The sequence below is a fragment of the Panulirus ornatus genome, chromosome 50, assembly GCF_036320965.1.
Source record: "Panulirus ornatus isolate Po-2019 chromosome 50, ASM3632096v1, whole genome shotgun sequence".
NCBI lineage: Eukaryota > Metazoa > Arthropoda > Malacostraca > Decapoda > Palinuridae > Panulirus > Panulirus ornatus.
The window spans coordinates 27,359,685-27,380,851 of NC_092273.1; the positions used below are offsets into that span (position 1 = coordinate 27,359,685).

At 37.3% G+C, this 21,167-nt stretch overlaps 1 protein-coding gene across 2 annotated transcripts in view; it reads right to left on the reverse strand.

Moving 5' to 3' along the window:
• The window catches only part of LOC139764686 (myotubularin-related protein 9), a 58,429-nt gene extending 38,868 nt beyond the window's left edge, over positions 1-19,561 (reverse strand). The window contains exons 1-7 of one of the 2 annotated variants that reach the window (XM_071691569.1): positions 19,438-19,561; positions 16,679-16,830; positions 15,624-15,786; positions 14,427-14,578; positions 14,150-14,275; positions 13,009-13,158; positions 2,422-2,448 (exon numbers count right to left, since the gene is read on the reverse strand). In XM_071691569.1, coding sequence (XP_071547670.1) covers positions 2,422-2,448; positions 13,009-13,158; positions 14,150-14,275; positions 14,427-14,578; positions 15,624-15,786; positions 16,679-16,825 — 765 coding nt within the window. In that variant the 5' untranslated portion in view covers positions 16,826-16,830; positions 19,438-19,561. The remainder of the gene's footprint in view (positions 1-2,421; positions 2,449-13,008; positions 13,159-14,149; positions 14,276-14,426; positions 14,579-15,623; positions 15,787-16,678; positions 16,831-19,437) is intronic. The other variant, XM_071691570.1, reaches the window with a different exon arrangement.
• Between the last annotated feature and the right edge of the window lie 1,606 nt (positions 19,562-21,167).

The following is a 21,167-nucleotide window of genomic DNA, read 5'->3' on the forward strand; positions in this document are numbered from 1 at the left end:
CATAAAGTCAGTGAGCAAAAGCAGCATCCTTCCACCTTCAATAACATAGGGACAACTGACGTGGCAAAACATGTTCAGCTGAAATCAAAGACTGTCATGTGTAATGCACCAAAACCACAGTTCCCTATCCACAACCAGGCCCAACAGACCTTACCATGGTTTACCCCAGACACTTCACATGCCCTGGTTCAGTCCAATGGCAGCACACTGACCCCAGTATACCATATCATTCAAATGCACTCTACTCTGTGTATGCCTTTCACCACTCCTGTGTGTTCAGGCCAAAACTGCTCAAAATCTTTTTCACTCCATTCTTCCATCTCCAATTTCATCTCCCCATTCTCCTTGTTCCCTCCACTTTTGACACACAGATCATCTCTGTAAACATTTCCTCACTTATTCTCTCTGTATATCCAAACCATTTCAACACAACCTCTTCTGCTCTCTCAACCACATTCTTTTTATCACCATTTCTCACTCTTACCCTTTTGTTATTTACTCGATCAAACCCCTCTACACCATATATAATCCTCAAACATTTCATTTCCAACACATCCACCTTTCTCTCCAGAGCTGTATCTAAAGCCAATGCCTCACATCTGTATAATACTGGCAACTACACTTACCACAAACATACTCATTTTTTCCATCCCAGATAATATTGTTTCTTTTCACACATTCTTCAGCTCTCCCAGAACCTTCACCCACTCCCCCAACCTATGACTCACTTCTGCTTCAATGGTTCCATTTCCAGAAACCTGAGGATGTTTTAGCTCTGGGTAAAACAAAGCTCAAGGGTAAAGGGAAAAAATGGTTTCAAAATGTCTTAGAGGTAAAGTAAGGAAATGGAGAGAGAACAAGAGCTATGGATGTAGTATCACTACTCCTTAAGCAGGAGTTGTAGAAGTGTGTGAAAGAGTGTAAGGAATTAAATTCCAAAACCATTGTGGGTAGAAATAAAAGAGGATGGCAAGAGATAGGTGATTATCAGTACTTATGCGCGCATGAAATGATGTGGTATACAATGGTCGACGTGCTTGTCAATGGACTGAAAAAGGGAAGGTGAAACGGCCAGCAGATATCATGGAAAGGTCTGTATGTATGTGTCCTTGCCTAAACCAGGTCCACGATTTATCAACCAACCCCTGAGGTAGGATGAACAGCTGAGCTGACAGTGGACCAAATGTCACAACCAAGATTCAAACCTACATGACCAACCCTGTGCTGCCCATGAGTGAATCACAGTCAGCACTACTAAATGCTACACTACAGAGGTCCATGTAGTTTACTGAATATGACAATGTAGTGAAGATAATCTTTGACTGGCCAAAGAAGTTAGTGTACATAAATGTACTATGCAGGCTCTCTAATAGATATATTCCATTGGAATCATAAGAAAAAATAAAGGAGTGAGTTACCTGCTAACACCATAATCATTTCTAATGGTATAAAAATAGTTTACATTGTAAGGCATAATCCTGTAGCCTAAGTATTGCCTATTACTTAATAAGAACTTAATGTAATGAAATAAATCTTTCATAAAACAAGTAACATATTCAGCTTTTGTAACTTACCTCACTTTCTTTTTATTGTCAGAACACATTTCCAAATGTGAAGCATGATTATACTAAATAAATCAATAGAATGAGTAAATAATACATATAGCATATAGTGAGAGCACGTATATAAAACATACATATAAAATAGAGGCACAGAAATTAAGTTTTACGAACAAATTATGAGTATAACAAAATCAAATTTGGTTAGAAATATGAAGAAGCATATGTAATCATATGTACAGCAAAAAGAACTGACATCACTAATGAGGTAAAAACAGTCAACAGGCTTTAATATGCTACCATCATGATATATCCTTTAATACGATTACCAAAAAGCTGCAAATATCAGGACATTAATATTAGCTTTTTAGCAGTTCAATGTAGGGTTGACATATCATAATTCTAAAGGGTTTTGTAGAAGGAAAACAATGCAAATAATTCTATACATCATATACACTCTCCAATACATTTTTGCAAGAAACAATGCCATCTAAAAAGCACTTACAAAAAGAGTTACAGTTGTATATCTTTAAATTATTACTTATAGCACATAGCCTCTGAATAAGTTCAGAGCACTACAAAGCTCTCATAAAAAGATATTTGCTTCAAAACTGTAAACTCATCTGCCAAACTTGAAGCTACAGTTATGCTTTCATTGGCAGAACTACAACATATTTTGCTATTGCAATTAATTTCCAAATCTTTCACTGCATACCATCAGCAGTTATGCAATGAATCTACATAGTTGAGTGTCAAGTTCATGATGTTGAATTCCTTCACACTGAAGAGTGTATACTACAAGGAAGAGGTCATACATGCAGGTACATGGACACCAATTATTTACAATAACAATTTCCTATACCTGAACTTTTGCTGACTGCGCAAGATTCTGTGTATAAAAGAATGCACTGTGAAAGCAACATGTGCCAATCTATGATAATTAGAACATTAAGAAAATATACTATGTGCAATACATCACTTGTAAATTCACTTTAACTCCTATCTGAAGCCAGTGTAACAACACTGAGATCAAAAACATGCCTTAAATAAAGCAGTTGTACTTGTATACTATGCATTAAATCAATCTGAATCTATATATTTGGATGTGTCTGCAAAACATAAATAAAGAAATGCAAAATATCCTTTAAATCACCAATAAAACTTATTCTAAGGACTTTTCAAAACTATTCAGATTACTATCTATCAAAAGAATTTTGAAAACTATGTAAGAAATGCTTAAAAAATATTGTAACTACCAATAAGTACAAATTAAGCAGGATATCAATTTGGTAACAAAAGTCAAAATATCCAATTCAGAAAAGAAAAGAGGAGCAATCAAATACATAAAATATTAATAGGAATTCAAGCAATACCAAATAATTCAGTCATTACCAAATAAGCTGTTTTCTGAGTCTGATGGCAAGCTGAGGGCATTATACCTTAATGTTCTCCCAAACATCGTTTGAACAAAGTTGTAACAAAAAAAATCCATCACCATAGAATGATATTCAAGATTTATTCTGCTGCATTATCTCACCACAAAATACCAGAATCCTAACTAAGACTGATTTTTTTTTTTTTTTTTTTTTTTATAATTTGTCGCTGTCTCCCGCGTTTGCGAGGTAGCGCAAGGAAACAGACGAAAGAAATGGCCCAACCCCCCCCATACACATGTATATACATACGTCCACACACGCAAATATACATACCTACACAGCTTTCCATGGTTTACCCCAGACGCTTCACATGCCTCGATTCAATCCACTGACAGCACGTCAACCCCGGTATACCACATCGCTCCAATTCACTCTATTCCTTGCCCTCCTTTCACCCTCCTGCATGTTCAGGCCCCGATCACACAAAATCTTTTTCACTCCATCTTTCCACCTCCAATTTGGTCTCCCTCTTCTCCTTGCTCTCTCCACCTCCGACACATATATCCTCTTGGTCAATCTTTCCTCACTCATCCTCTCCATGTGCCCAAACCACTTCAAAACACCCTCTTCTGCTCTCTCAACCACGCTCTTTTTATTTCCACACATCTCTCTTACCCTTACATTACTCACTCGATCAAACCACCTCACACCACACATTGTCCTCAAACATCTCATTTCCAGCACATCCATCCTCCTGCGCACAACTCTATCCATAGCCCACGCCTCGCAACCATACAACATTGTTGGAACCACTATTCCTTCAAACATACCCATTTTTGCTTTCCGAGATAATGTTCTCGACTTCCACACATTCTTCAAGGCCCCCAGAATTTTCGCCCCCTCCCCCACCCTATGATCCACTTCCACTTCCATGGTTCCATCCGCTGCCAGATCCACTCCCAGATATCTAAAACACTTCACTTCCTCCAGTTTTTCTCCATTCAAACTCATCTCCCAACTGACTTGACCCTCAACCCTACTGTACCTAATAACCTTGCTCTTATTCACATTTACTCTTAACTTTCTTCTTCCACACACTTTACCAAACTCAGTCACCAGCTTCTGCAGTTTCTCACATGAATCAGGCCACCAGCGCTGTATCATCAGCGAACAACAACTGACTCACTTCCCAAGCTCTCTCATCCCCAACAGACTTCATACTTGCCCCTCTTTCCAAAACTCTTGCATTTACCTCCCTAACAACCCCATCCATAAACAAATTAAACAACCATGGAGACATCACACACCCCTGCCGCAAACCTACATTCACTGAGAACCAATCACTTTCCTCTCTTCCTACACGTACACATGCCTTACATCCTCGATAAAAACTTTTCACTGCTTCTAACAACTTTCTTCCCACACCATATATTCTTAATACCTTCCACAGAGCATCTCTATCAACTCTATCATATGCCTTCTCCAGATCCATAAATGCTACATACAAAGTGTAGTTAATCAAAATACTCATTTTTGGGACTTTTATATCAACTTAAACACTCTAAAAGAAGCTCTAAAGAAAATGTCCTCCAAAAGCAGCCTTTCCAAAGGTGACTTTTCACTTCTGGCATAACCAAAAGCAGGTGGAGTCCCATAATGCCTGGCTTCTGCTGGGAAATGTTTTGCCTATACCATGTCAGTCACTAAAAATATAAATATGCCATGGTAAAATAATGATAAATTTGTTTCCACCCACTGGCAAATACATTTTGATTTACATTCCACACACCAGCAATTGGTTTCTAATCAAGAGCTGTTGCAATGAGTGGTTGCCCTTACCACAGTTGTCATGGTTTCTCCTCTTTCTACAGTAAATGTAAAAATTTCAGTACGTTTGCAAAGACATACTGGGTGTAAGACTATCACTCTGGATGTGAAATTAGATGTGTTTAGGAAGTTCAATGATGGTAAGACTAAAGTCAAGTCCAAGGGTCTTCCTTACTCAACCGTAGTAACTACATTTTATGGAAAAATAAAGATAAAATACAATCTAGTTCTCTGTTTGCCATTTCTTTAACAGCTAAACAAGTGTGCAAGAAATAGAGTGATGTGATGGTGAAAATGAAAAATTTTCAGAGCATCTGGATAGAAGATTAGAATCAAAGGAACATGCCAATAATAGCATTGGTTTATCAAAAAGAAGGCCATATAATTCTATAATCACTTGAAGAGTAAATCATGCAAGACAAGTCAAGGGAACATTTTTTTTTTTTTTTTTTTTTGTAAAAGAAAAGGGTCATTTGTGAGGTTCAAAAAGCATTTAGATTTCCATAACATCCTTATGAGTGGGGAGGTACCAGTATTGATATTAGGGCAGAACAATTGTACCCAGAGCCTTTAAAGAAAATAATTGAGGAATAAGGATACATGCCTCAATAAGCAGTAACACAGATAATAAGCAGTAACACAGATAAAACAGGGTTATTCACTACCATGAAAGGAAAGAGTGCTCCATGGTTTAAGGCAGCCAAAGATTGTTTTTTTGCTTTCAAGAGCTGGCTGCTTATGTGCCTCCACCACTAGCCAGACCATGAAATAATCGGGAAGCTGCTGCACCACATGACTACTGTGAGGCCGTTGGCAACTCAAGGGTTGGCCATTTTGATAACTGTTTCTTTCCCTAAACCTAAAAGCTTTGGACCTCTCTATTGTCTCATGTCTTTCTCAATAACTATGACCAAACACATTTCAAAAGACAGGTTTTTCACTTTCTCCAAATCTGTAAATACTTTCCCTTGTCCTTTCTTTTTCCCTTCCATAATCCTCTTTATATTTCAATCAAAGCACAGCCTTGGTGTGGACTTCTATTTGTGATTGGAGCCTTCAAAATAAAACCCCATCGCTAAGTGAAGGATAGCTGTACACATTTTTTTTGTGAACTATAAAATCATTGGGCTTTATTCCATTCAATGTATCAAGCTGTGTGAGAAAAAATGAACAAATAATATTCATCATCATCATGAAGCATTCAAGTAGAGACAAAAAAGATGCAGGATCTGGATGAAAGGATTACTATACTACCCAAAATCAATGGTTTTCTGGCACCTCCAAGTGGAATTTCTGCACAGCATGATACATCTGGACTTGCTAAATGGCCTCCTTCTGAAGGTGACACACCTGAATCTGTTGATGGGCCTCTGTCTCAGGTTGTGGGTACACAAGATGAACCTGCTGACAGGCCTCCTCCTGAAGATGACACATTTGGTGGTGTTGATGGGCCTCTCCATGACACTGTTGTTATATCATGAGGACCAAACAGAGTGAACATTGAAATGAAGCAGCCAGGTTTCATGTCAGTTATTGTATGTAGCCCAAACTGCCAACAGTGCAAATGCTGGTGTACTGGGCCAGAAAAGGAAGTGAGTTACTATACAAAACACTTGAAAAACAATGAAAAATGGATTTATCACACGTCAAGGATGGCAGTTGCTGTACTATGGACATGCTTATTCGTGAATAACCCAATGGCGAGCAGATTCAGCTAAGTGGTTGTATGACTAAAAAATCATTAGTCATTTGCGAGCGCAAGTTTGAGTGACTAGAAGCATTGCAATGAAAGAATGTCAGCACTTATAGATGAAACCAAGCAATCAAAAATAAATGGCTACAGTGACTATGCCATTATGAACCAAACTGTTCAGCTATCACTCTACTGACAAAACATAATGAACCATCAAGTTAGTGTGACAGCATTTCTTGTAAAGCAAAGGCTGGCTCTCAGATGTGATGACCAAAAGACTAAATCTCTACACATTCAGATTATAACCAACAAAGGCAAGGAACATATGTTATTTGATGCCAAAAGTATGTGTGGGGAGCTCATTCAGATCATGAGCAACTTATGGGCAAAAAATTTGTAAAAGTTCTTGATTGACTAGGTTAAAATGGCAAAATACTCTCCATCATCTTTAAATTCATGTGAATACAATCCTCACATTGAGGCCTTACCATCATTCCACAATGACCTGAAGGAAATCAGCCCATGGAATACCTTGCAGCTTTTCTAGTCAACAAGGGACTAGTAAGATGAACTGACATATGCATTTGTGACATTTCTTAAAGCTGTTGAGCTCAACATACCGAAATGCCACAACCAAATCTACGATGGAGCACATAACATGCTCAATCACCACAATGACATGCAAGGTAAAATAGTCAAGCTGGACAAAATAATAAAGTATGTGCCTTGCATTGGACATTCATTAAGCCTATTAGGGCAAAGATGCTACAAATTCATGCATAAAGATTGCAACATTTATGACTTTGTACAAGTACTGTATGTTTACTTTACTGGTCCAACTGGGTGGTATAAGAAACAGAAATACCAATTTGAAGAAAAGCTCTTTCCTTTTCAATGCCAAAGAAACAGGGTAACAAATGTTGGTCATGCAGTGCAGATGCTTGTCAAGCACAAGTCAACAGCTATGATAATATAAATGACATTTTGCAAAAAATGTAAGCAATCAGTCTTGAAAAGTACAGCTCTGCATGAAGACTGTTTGTTCAAATGAGTAAATTTCAGTGCAATTTTTGCAAAATTCTAGAATCTTATTTTGAAGCACTTCAAAACCAGCAGTAAAACTTTACAGTAATGGGGTTGGTGTTATTTAGTCACAATGATATTGTTCAGCAACATTATAAGTGATGAATCTGAAGAAAGTGGCAAAAGTCTTTCAAAAAAGAAGAGTGTTGTAGCCCATCATCATGTGCATCACCAGCCACTTGACAATAGTCATAAAGAGGCTGAGACTGAGCTAACAACAAGAGGAGGCTATCTGCAATTAGGACTTTTAGCAATGTATCAACAGGCTTTTTTTTTTCTTTTTTTTTTTGCTTTGTCGGTCTCCCTGCGTTTGCGAGGTAGCGCAAGGAAACAGACGAAAGAAATGGCCCAACCCACCCCCATACACATGTATATACATACGTCCACACACGCAAATACACATACCTACACAGCTTTCCATGGTTTACCCCAGACGCTTCACATGCCTTGATTCAATCCACTGACAGCACGTCAACCCCGGTATACCACATGGCTCCAATTCACTCTATTCCTTGCCCTCCTTTCACCCTCCTGCATGTTCAGGCCCCGATCACACAAAATCTTTTCCACTCCATCCTTCCACCTCCAATTTGGTCTCCCTCTTCTCCTTATTCCCTCCACCTCCGACACATATATTCTCTTGGTCAATCTTTCCTCACTCATTCTCTCCATGTGCCCGAACCATTTCAAAACACCCTCTTCTGCTCTCTCAGCCACGCTCTTTTTATTTCCACACATCTCTCTTACCCTTACGTTACTTACTCGATCAAACCACCTCACACCACACATTGTCCTCAAACATCTCATTTCCAGCACATCTATCCTCCTGCTCACAACTCTATCCATAGCCCACGCCTCGCAACCATACAACATTGTTGGAACCACTATTCCTTCAAACATACCCATTTTTGCTTTCCGAGATAATGTTCTTGACTTCCACACATTCTTCAAGGCTCCCAGAATTTTCGCCCCCTCCCCCACCCTATGATCCACTTCCGCTTCCATGGTTCCATCTGCTGCCAGATCCACTCCCAGATATCTAAAACACTTCACTTCCTCCAGTTTTTCTCCATTCAAACTCACCTCCCAATTGACTTGACCCTCAACCCTACTGTACCTAATAATCTTGCTCTTATTCACATTTACTCTTAACTTTCTTCTTTCTCACACTTTACCAAACTCAGTCACCAGCTTCTGCAGTTTCTCACATGAATCAGGCACCAGCGCTGTATCATCAGCGAACAACAACTGACTCACTTCCCAAGCTCTCTCATCCCCAACAGACTTCATACTTGCCCCTCTTTCCAAAACTCTTGCATTCACCTCCCTAACAACCCCATCCATAAACAAATTAAACAACCATGGAGACATCACACACCCCTGCCACAAACCTACATTCACTGAGAACCAATCACTTTCCTTTCTTCCTACACGTACACATGCCTTACATCCTCGATAAAAACTTTTCACTGCTTCTAACAACTTGCCTCCCACACCATATATTCTTAATACCTTCCACAGAGCATCTCTATCAACTCTATCATATGCCTTCTCCAGATCCATAAATGCTACATACAAATCCATTTGCTTTTCTAAGTATTTCTCACATACATTCTTCAAAGCAAACACCTGATCCACACATCCTCTACCACTTCTGAAACCACACTGCTCTTCCCCAATCTGATGCTCTGTACATGCCTTCACCCTCTCAATCAATATCCTCCCATATAATTTACCAGGAATACTCAACAAACTTATACCTCTGTAATTTGAGCACTCACTCTTATCCCCTTTGCCTTTGTACAATGGCACTATGCACGCATTCCGCCAATCCTCAGGCACCTCACCATGAGTCATACATACATTAAATAACCTTACCAACCAGTCAACAATACAGTCACCCCCTTTTTTAATAAATTCCACTGCAATACCATCCAAACCTGCTGCCTTGCCGGCTTTCATCTTCCGCAAAGCTTTTACTACCTCTTCTCTGTTTACCAAATCATTTTCCCTAACCCTCTCACTTTGCACACCACCTCGACCAAAACACCCTATATCTGCCACTCTATCATCAAACACATTCAACAAACAGGCTTTTTATATGCTTCAAATATTGGCTAACAGCCGACAGACAAGTATATGATGTTTGGATTCTTTATAAACTTTCCAATGATGGGCCCTGATTCCATTACAATTGCTGCAATAAAGTCGTGAAACTTCTACAAGTATGATTTGGGTGTCAACAATGACTATAAGCTAATTTAATTTCAGTCATTCCTCTCATCTTTTTAGGTCAGAAAGACGACTGTAGCATGGAAAAATTCATGTAAAATGCTTTTTCTAACACAGAAACTGCTTTCAAGATCACTCACAGTAATGACCACAAATTGTCCTGGTGAATGATCTTCAAATATAGAGCTGATTAAAAACTGGTTATGAATAACTATGACCCAAAGTTGTCCCATAAATCTTACCAAAGTCAGTTCTTAATCAGACATACTTTGCAGCCTTGACTACATGTTCATTACTCAACCAACCAAAAATCATGTAAGGTATTGCTTTGAAATAAATAAATAATAAATCTAAATTTGTCAGATTCTCAACATTGGGAAAGTGAATATGGAAATACAAATTAAGGGCCCATTCATGAAGTATGCCCAGGTGTTACCAGGCTCTGCCAGTAAGAGGCTACACCACATGAAAGTCACCTTTGGGAGGCTGTATCACTGGAAGTACAGCCTCATTTACAAACTTCTCCCTCTAAGGAGGCTTTATTTCCCAGGCTGTATCATTGGGAGTACAGCCTCATCTATGAACTTCTTCCTGTCATGAGTCAATACTTCCCTGCCACTGGAAGTAGTGCAGCACTGGGCTACAGGAGCCTTTAGAAATATCCTGGGTAACACCAGGTTTCTTTCACTGAAACTGGTCCTGTTGTAATCATTAATAATTAAACCAGGACCAGTGGCTCTGGAAAAAAATAAGAGTGTGATACCAAATTGAAAAGAAAGAAAGAGACCTAATATCTCCCCCTATGAGCTTAAGCTGTCAGAAGTATTGGCCAATTTCCCTTCTTTTGCTTACTCAGCACCACCAGGCCAATAAAAAGTAGCTAAACAAATTTTCGTGTATATTCAAATCTAGACCTAAAAATTGCATCAGTTTCATTGGCATGCTGACAGAAAGACTTCAGGGGCTGTGAGCTTCACCTAAATGAAAGAAAACACAAAGACTCAGGGGTTTTGTTGCCCTCTAGATGTCAGTGGAAGGGGTATAATATCAGACTTCAGTACTGCTCACTTGGAGGTTGTCTATCAATAATTCATGCCAAGTAGATATTCATATCAACTAAACTGTCCTAACATGATGTAAAATTACATATAAATAATATTGCATAGTACTGTTCTTACAGAAACAAAATAAATGCAACAGAATACCCATATGTCAGGCAACAAAGACTGGCTGATATCATGCCATCTGTGATGCCTTATAATGCCAAGGGAGAATTTCAGTATTCACTGCCTCAGTAAATAAAACTTTTTTCACCTTTCAAGTCGGATGGAGGGAAAGAGGATGCTACCCCTGTCTGCAGTGAAAGAGTTTCAAAGAGGGAATAAATATGAATGAATTTCAATGGGGGTGTGGGACATAATTCTTATGTAACTGTTTGCTGTCTGAGGGGACTAACAGAACTACTGCGAGCTTAACTGTAATACAAACATAGGTAATGGTTTCTTCAGTAGTACAGTTACAGAACACCAGGATGAACTACCATCAGATACTGTCAAAGAGATGACCATCAGCACATACAAACACCATCAGACAAGCACTTTATCAATAATGACCATCATAGAGTATACCATGCCTGTTCAAGAAAGACAATATAAGATGGATGTATCTATACATCCAACCTATCTTTTTCTTATTTTACCTTTAGAGTCACTGCTATTGTCCTTCCACTCCAAACCATCCATACAGCTGTACTTATATCACACGTTTCACATTCACCTAACAAATTTCCATGTCATTATGTTCTTTCTTTAACACAAGGTGATCCTTGATGACTATTTTCCTGTCTGCTGATGTGGTGATGGAAGTGCTGAGTGGATAAAACCTCTCTACTTAACTGTCCTATCTCCATCTATATGCATTAGGAGTTTAAAATACCACTAATGTCCTCTAGCATATACCTCATCATATACTATTAGGTCTTCTGTTATCTGCCTCTCCCAAAAAACTCCCATCTACTTCCTCTACACAAGTTGTGTACTTTCCAAAAGCTACATCTACATCAAGCAACAGGGTAAATCTTTGATTACATGACCAATGGAGGTTGACTATTAGCAACCCATCTACTGTGGTTGCTCTAAGAACATCATTTTTTTTCCTTTTCTTTTCCTTTATCTCTCTTATCTTATGAATCAGTCCAAAAACAATGTTTAGGCAAAACATTTAAGCTTTAATATCTTCAACTCCCCCAAACTAGGCCCAGAAAAGCTTGTCAGATCAGAAATGATTTTCTGCATCTAAAGCAAAAATCCTCCATGCAGAAGCTGCTTCAAGCATTTAGGACATCATACAGCTTCTAAATGTCCATATTAGACAAGCCATTTCCCACATATAAAGCAGGGTGGCTCATGCAGAATCTTCCCTAAACATTTCAGTCATTAGATATTTACAATACTATTCGAAATCAAATGCCCTTAAAAAATCTGCAGGTTGTTTAGGTTTTAACAAAAATAAAGCACTTCTCTTTCCCTTACATAAAAAATAAAAAAATTAATGGAATGAAGAATGCAGGTGCTCTTACAAGTTAAGTAATTATGAAATATAAAAGGGAAGAATAAATAAGATTCTTGAAGGAACAAAAATACAAAGAAATAAGATACAAAAGTGATTGCAAGCCTGAAATGTCTTGCAAATAACTAAATGAAACTGCAAGAAGTGACTTCAACTGGTAGCTAACAATAACAAAAACATGATAGAGATCTCACTTCTGAAACTTTAAAAGATTAATATAATTATCTTATCAATGATCTACTCCTTTTGATGCAATGAAGTCATAATGGATTTTTTTTTTAATCATAAGCCCTAATCAATTTTCCATAATCAAAAGGCTTATCTAGATATCTGCAAGATTAACTGAACACTAATTGTATTAACAGTCAGTGACATTAAAGGGCACTGATAAGTACAACAAACCTTGAATGAATCTGACTGTTTGGTAACAAGAAAAGCTTACTGATCAATGGCCTACCAAATGCTCTCTCTCAATATATGATACATCTTATGCATCAAAACTTGCAAAACTAATAAAGAAAATACTATCAACTGACCTGAAGTACCTAACAGCATGCTTAAATCAAACCAAAGACAGAAAAAAACTGTCTTCAGCAGCACACCTAGTACACTTTTGTAAATACAAGTAATTCTTTAAGCATGTGATGTAACTATCTTATTCACAAATTACCTTAGCAGACTGTGCTAAGTTCTGCGTGCGAGTGTCAATAATGTAACCACGTTTCTCCCGCGCTAGCACACTGTTTAACAGCCGCTCATCTTCCTTGCACCGTCTGCCATTGGCTGTAATGAGAGGTTGCCCACTTCTAAGGAGAACAGCCTGAAATATAATGGCACCAACAATAATTACAAAAACTGATTATGAGATCCTGAATATATTTCATTTCTCTTACAACTCGTCCAGTTACAAATATTACACTTACACCAGTAAACATTTCAATTTCATGGTTACAAAATTCATTAGTAAACTGCATCTTTTCTACTACAGATACCCTGTCAGACAAGACACATTTGATACTGGCTGGCATCAGCCTGCTAAAGGGTTCCCACAGTGCTTTTGTGTTCAAATCAACTACGTCCAAAGCAAAAGTAAAGAGGTTTCATTTGTCGTAATCCTAACCTAATGTGATGTTCAAAATCTTATCACAATCTTGCAAAAATTTCTTTATCTCCCTCTGATCACATGATGGTGGATATCCAATGATCAGTTTATTCCTAAATGTTGCTGATCTCAGTCTACTTGCCTACACCAATCCTGTAAGCCACATCCTCCCAAATGATGCCCTCTATATTTTTCTACCACTGTCTAACTATGCCATCCAATTGCCATCTCCTTCCTTTTTTATTTTCTCTCATGCCTTCTTACCCTCCTGCAAACAAGAGAAACTAATAGAATTTTATATATGGCAAATGAAAATGAGGCAAAAGAACAAATGAGGTCAGTGGGAAATCAATAGGAAGTGTTAATGATAATGAAACACATCTGAAAAGCGCTGTTTTCATAGTTAATATTTACTATACCACAGTACTAACAACAGCAATCCCAGTGTTAATATTTAATGAAAAGCTCAAAAGCCTAACAAGGGAGATCATGGCTGTGGGTCTGTCAAGTCAATAAAGGAGCAGGACAAAGGCCAAAGTAGTAGACAAACCAGAAAGAGGGAAGTGGATAATGACATTCAGTTACTATGTGTACTAGCAATTCTATACTGTATGTACTTGAGCATAAACATGAAATTCTATTTGTAAGTGAACAAATTGAAAAACAGTACAATTTTCCCAATTCTAATAGCAATACAAATGTTTCTTACCGATCCTTCATGACGATATGCAAACACTGGGAAACGGCTGGCTTGACGGAAATTAGCAATTGCTATGAGGTCACTATCCTCAATATTCTTTGGGACCACAACAGCACTTGGATAAGATGGACATAACTGTAAAATGCACAAATATATTATTCCTCCTTCAAATCTTTGTTCATTAAAATGTGCTCCAAAGGCTGTCAAAATCTAAAGAACTGTCTGCACGTTGGGAAAATTCAAAAGGAGTTTCACCCCTAATAATCATTAAGGCGATATGAAGTACCTTATAATCCTTGTTAACATATGATATTCTCCAATCATCCCCTGGCTGAACCAATCGAGAGAACTCAGACTCTGGCAAGAAAGTTGTCCACCCATCTTCTAAAACTGTGTACATTGCACGATAGAAGAATGGATACTGTAACATAGGATCCTCTGTAAAAAAAAAAAATATATCAAACTAGTGATATCATTCATTATTTTTACTTCTACACATGTCTGACAATACATTATAGAATCTCAATCTCTCATTACACAAATAAGCTTGCTACATCTTGTTTTACTATTCAAAAATACAAAACTCTATCCTTCTTCCTGAGCGATTAATTCTAATTCCTCCAATACCTGAAAAAAATTTCCTTTTATCACCAAATCTTTTCATTTAACACATCTCCCATATATTTCATCAATCTTCACCCAGTCCAATGCCTCATCCAAAACTCAACATCTTAATGCATGTCTACAGCTTATCTGAATAAGTTGAGTAGGTTAATCCATTCATGGTAAAGGTCACCAATCAGATAACACTAATCTCTTCCTGTTATCATAAATACACTGGCAACTGTCATACATATGATATCCCATGGTACTTCCTTCTTCATTACCCCATCCTTAAATACTGTTTTAAATTATCTAACCATTCTTATAGGGTCCATCAACTAAAATTACATTATAACCTCTTCCTCAAACACAATTCCTTTTGATTTCAACCTTGTAAACTTAACCAAATGCTTTCATCACTGTCTCCATCTCATTAAAACTGTCCTTAATAAACAGGGTCATCCTCCAATACTGGCAACATACTATCCCATAAAAGCAACCTCTCAGTGCTGCAACACTCTTAGTTCTGGCTAAACCATAAAATTCTAAGATGGTAAGGAAGGTCATGTGTTATAACAATAAGGTAGGTAAAAAGTCACAATGATAAGGTGAGCCATGAATCATGGCGAGTCATGAGTTATGATGGTGCGGTGGATCATGAGTAATGATAACTAGGTGGACCATGAATCATGGTGATGAGGTGGGTCATGAGTGTGAAATGGGACATGACACATGATGGCAAGGCTGGTCACCATTCACATAATTCACAACTAAGCATAAAAATCTTCTATATTCTTATAATGTGATGATAATGATTATTTGTATGTATAAACTATACACTGTTAAAGACAAACAAGGAAAGACACCATCATGTACATACCCACACGCAAGAGATCTTCTAAAGTGTCTACCACTTTTGCAAACTGATCTGCACCAATGACATCCAGCTGTAGAACACGAAGATCTTTACACTTCAGCCATAGTGTTCCTCCCGTCATTCCTTGTTGTCTCCTCTCTATTGCATCAATGTTGCTGTGTAGCAACTGTAATGACAGTTTAACAAAGATAAAAATTCACACTACCATAACCTGGAGAACTTTATATGATCCTAAATACAAGAGTGCACTTCAGTCAGCCCACAGATAGAAAAGACAGATATTCTAATACTGGTCCCTGAGCTTGAAGAAGGTAATCAATGCAGAACTATCTATCTATAACTCTGATGCCTGTTCCCAACTGCAATTGCCTTAAGGGGGTGGCACTCTCCAAAATACTGATAATCACACATTCCACCAATTTCAGTGATACTACATTTTACAGTTTTTAACTCCATTCCAGTCATGGGGTGAATCAAGTGCATACAGCCTCTCATTTTTCCTATGTCCAATTACATAATCTATCTAAAGATGCAATTCACTAAAAGACTGCTTATCTGCTGATTACTTTAAGAAATTAAGTATTATCAAAAACTGCATATGTGTGTAATAATGAGATTTAAAAAATATAAAAAAAAAATCACATAAAAGGTCAGATCCAAATAAAAAATTCTCAAAACAAAACTTTCCCTAACTATTTCTTTCTGTCAATATGCCATATTTCAATGCAATACTAATCTTCTTATAAGAAGTTTTCAAAGAGGTTCTCTCCTATAACTAAATAATTCATGAGACCGAACCTGGTCAAATACTCATGATAAGAGGAGAGCCTTCCAGAATCATTCTCCAAACTAACTGATGCTTCAGTAGTAGTTATAAAGTACAAAATATAGAAAACAAGCAAGAAAGTAACATAATACTTAAGATAAAAACTGGTGATACAGAATCTATTATTACATCCAAATTTGAAGGCAAACTAGATATATAGTACTTTAGACTTTATCTCTAAAGTTTTGCACCTTAATAGGAATATACATTTAATAGCATCACTCAGATTTACCCATAATTCTTCTGGTTCCTCTCCATGTGCCGAAACAATCATATGATGTCCAGTGATACACAGAGTACCATCAAGTACAGAAAAGTGAGGTCGGTGCAACATCACCCGATCACAGCGTGATATACGAATTAGTTCTGCAAACTCCATTTTTACTGTAATGAATAAGAATCAATAAGAATCATGGAAATTTTGATGAGAAAAAGTTGCTACATTAAATTTCATTCAGTATCATCATGCATTCATATGTTCAACCATGTGTAATAAGGAGATACAGAATCCCTAGGCAAATATATGAGCCATATAATGAGTGGCCATCTACATAGTGAACCAGTATGGAACACACAGTCAGGTCAGTGGATTAACTGGCTAAACATAAACATTTTTTTGACACACACACACACACACACACACATACAAATATAGGCATTCATGCACACATACCTATTTACAAGAAAGAAGATCAGGAAGAGGTAATGAACTCAAAACTGATATCACTGACAGAAAGAAGAAATTTCTTAGGTAAGAGACAATGTTTCAGGCAAAGGAAGTCATGCAAAACAAACCACTTAGATATCCATGAGGGACTGATCTCAGAATCAGAAAAAAGAAAAGGCTAGGTGGATTGTTTGTATCTGGAATGCCAGAAAGCATTTGACCATGTATTGCATGGGAGACTAATTAAGAAGTTGAATCACCATGCAGGAATAAAGGGAAGATCCCTTCAAAGGATATCAGATTTTCTTAATGGAAGGTTTTTCTGTACCAATACCTACTGTGATTGTCTTTGGGTTGATGCCTGTGATCTGAGTAATATCAGCCAATAGCTGCTGGTTCTGAGTGGACTGATAACGTCATCCAGGGGGTGATCACAGACATCCTGAAGGCACAACCGAAACAAGCAAACTGCCATGATCACTAATAACCGATTAGCAAAGAGTGAGGTAGGGCAGTGCTTCCTCACTGGAAACAGCAAGGATCATACCTAAATTTGCCTTTGGAAGTCTTCTATCTATCCAAGCACCAGAGTTGGGTCGCTGGTCAACCAACCTGTTAAAAGCCATGGCTGACTGGCCCACATACCCCCCACAGGATAGATAGTTTGGTAAACTTTGTAAATACTAATACAAGACCTTAAATTTCTCCAATATGCTTCCTGTAGTGTTTCTGATGGCTGCAGGCAATACGTTGAATGGTCTTGAGCCCTGGATTTCCAAAGTATCTTTTTATTTCTGTACTTATAGCATCTTTACATCTTAAGATAACTAAGATAACTTCCATATCTGTCGAGCCAACAGGGAGCTTTAATGAGGAAGCGACCACCATTAAGTTCATGAAGTTGTACATTAAACAGTCCAATATTTTTCACTATTTTCTACTTCTAACGGCTCAACTTTAACCTCCTTAAATGAGGTAACTTTCTTTAAATCTAAATGCTATATTTTTTCATCTGGTTTGTCTTCCATATGGGCTATGTTAGAAGTTTCTAATTTTGTGTAGATTCATTTTCTATCCCCATTTTCCCTGTTTCAAAGTCCAGTCCAGTCTGTAATGTCTTTCACTGAATGATCTAACTGTCTTCTACTCCCTAGTTTAAAGTGTAAAGGTGTCATTCATGCAACTTTTTTACATCTCAGCCTTATACTAGAGTGTTATCTACAAAAATCAAATACATATGTCAGCTATCTTTCACTTTTCTGAAAATCAACACCATATTCTTTTCATAATTTTCAAAAGCCTGCCAACTCTCTCAGGAAGGAGGGTTTATCACTGCAACATTAACTGCAGCGTGCATTCAATTTCTTGGCTTTAATGTTTCATAACTTGATAAATAACCCTACAAATACCACAACTGGTAAAAGTCTAGTCAAGCAAAATTATTGGTTTTGTAGCTCTAGTGATACGTTTCATGAATTTAAAGAGTTGTAGAGCAGAATTAGGAGCATTTATTTTAACGAATATCATTAAATAAGGCGATATTAATAAGTTCCATATACCAGGAAAATGTAAGATAAATTAAATGCGAGTAAAACACTAGTACGAACAACAGTTTAGTCTGCCGCTGAGGACTACACAGTTACTCAATCTTTTGCCTGTTTGTTGACAATGATCAGCAACTGTCCAATGCTCATTCAATTGGCATGAATGGTATATTTTGACTAAAATATGAAACAATAAGATAAATCTGAAGTTACGGAAGTTTGGTGAGGTTTTCACAAGTTTTACTGAGTTTTCACAAGTGTGTTATCAATTCTTATATCAATATACTCCATATTTTCCCTAATGTATGTAACTTTACCAACTTTTGCCTTACTCAATATCATTCAGTAAACTGTTGTAAATAATGCTCCATAATTGTTATGGTATTTTCTAAATATTCCATAAGCATTACAGAAGAAAATCACTAAATATCCAAAGCTACTGGTGATAAAAAGAGATACAACAGAATAATTACCCCATAAATTTCCAAAAAACCTGATTTCATGGTACAATTTTACCGATATTTCTCCATGAGGTCAACGGACGAGAATCATAAGTGGCTAGCATTGCTCAAGGCAATGCAAAAAAAAAAAAGACAAATAACATCCTACAGGCTAATGAGAGCTTAGGGTACACACTTACCCTACAACTTGCTCTCGCTGAAACCACTTTCAAAGAAATTATTCTGACCAGAGTGAGGGTGGAAACGCGTATTGTGCCGCTATATTAGCCAGCGGGTGGAAAACATCGCTACCAAACTGATGTAAAATGTTAGTGCTTACCAAAAGGAGGTAAATGGTAGATAAATATGGGGTTATAGAACACACTGAGGCCAAAATATGACTTGGTATCGCACAATTCTGTCACTTTGTTTACCTCAGCGGCCCACGAGCCTCGCCCACCTGACACAACAGCTGATTATTGACACTCGATGGAATTTTGACAATTATTATCTTCTAATAAACATTCAGTGTCTTTTTCTTGTTATGAATAGCAAGTATATGTAAAACAATGTAGGTGTCAACTTATTAATGTATTATTCTAAATTCCTACATGAAGTTTTATGTATTTATGTACCCATATCTGTGATTACTATTTGTATGTTGCTGGAAAAGTTATAAACTCGTGCTGCCCCATATATATATATATATATATATATATATATATATATATATATATATATATATATATATATATATATATATATAAGAGTTTTGATTTAGCTAATATTGTCTTCTTCATCATTTCATTTTGTTTACAATTTGTATATATTCATGACATAAATCTGCAGGAGATTCTCTACATTTCCAGCTTAGGTTTAGCGATAAATTCACGTATAAGTTCTAGACTTGGCGATCAGCGCCAAAATATATATGGGCTACCAAAGTTCATCGCTCCCAACATCCACCTACCAAATTCAATGAACATTTGACAGCGAATGTAAGGGTTAATGGGTTTGTATATGGCTAGCTAAATTTCTATACACGTCTAGCATAATTTCGATCGATGCATCTCTAGCATAATTTCTATGTATGTCTAGCATACTTTCGATAAATGTCTAGCATAATTTATATACATGTCTATTATAATTCATATGATGTCTACATAATTTCGATACATGTCTAGCATAATTTCTATACATGTCTAGCATAATTTATATAATGTCTAGCATTTCTACATTTCTCCATGAAAACTATGATTTTCCTTGGTCTGAAGACCTTACAATTGATTTCTTTCGACCTGTCGAAATGATGAGTTGGAAATGTCCATATCAGCTCACCTTTTGCTCTCTTCCCCAGTGTCTTTCAATTCAAGATCTTTAACTTTTCCTCGTTGCTTGTGGTGTGTGTTCCTACTACAATTTTGTGGCTCTACGTTGGCCATTTCCGAATGAGTGGCATTTATCATTATAATGACCAAGCCTGCACACAGTGTTCACGTAGAATTCGCTTTGAAAATATAAAGAATCCGTCCGTTGTTTTGGCTATCAGTTTTCCTCGACGATTGAGCTAAAATGGGAAGATTGGTTTGGGAATGTCTTAAGAGTAAAATCTATGGTTTGTGTGAGGGCAAGTGCAAAGGATGAGGAGGTCTCTTTGATAAAGAAGTTATGGGATTGCTTGAGAGTGTATGGAAGTGATAATGTAGATGAAAGTGAAAGTAGATTACAAGAGGTGGGCGACCCGCTAGGACTTACGCACCTAGGGATGAAAGGAGTGAAGAAGAGAGGCGAAAGTACTAGGAAATGAGTGAGTGCATCAGCAATTTTGATGCAAGAGAATTGATAACAGTGATGAATGAACTGAATGCAATAGTATGTGATGTTGCACTTGATGTATTACATGTAAGTCAGAGGCATGGACTACCTATTGTGAATGTACATGGTGAACAGCTTACGGAGTTGTGTACTAAAAAGGAACTGGTGATTGGATATGGCTGGTTTATGAAAAAAAAAAAAAAAGGTATGCATATGTGAGTGATAGCAAGCAGTATAGGATTATCAACTAATAAG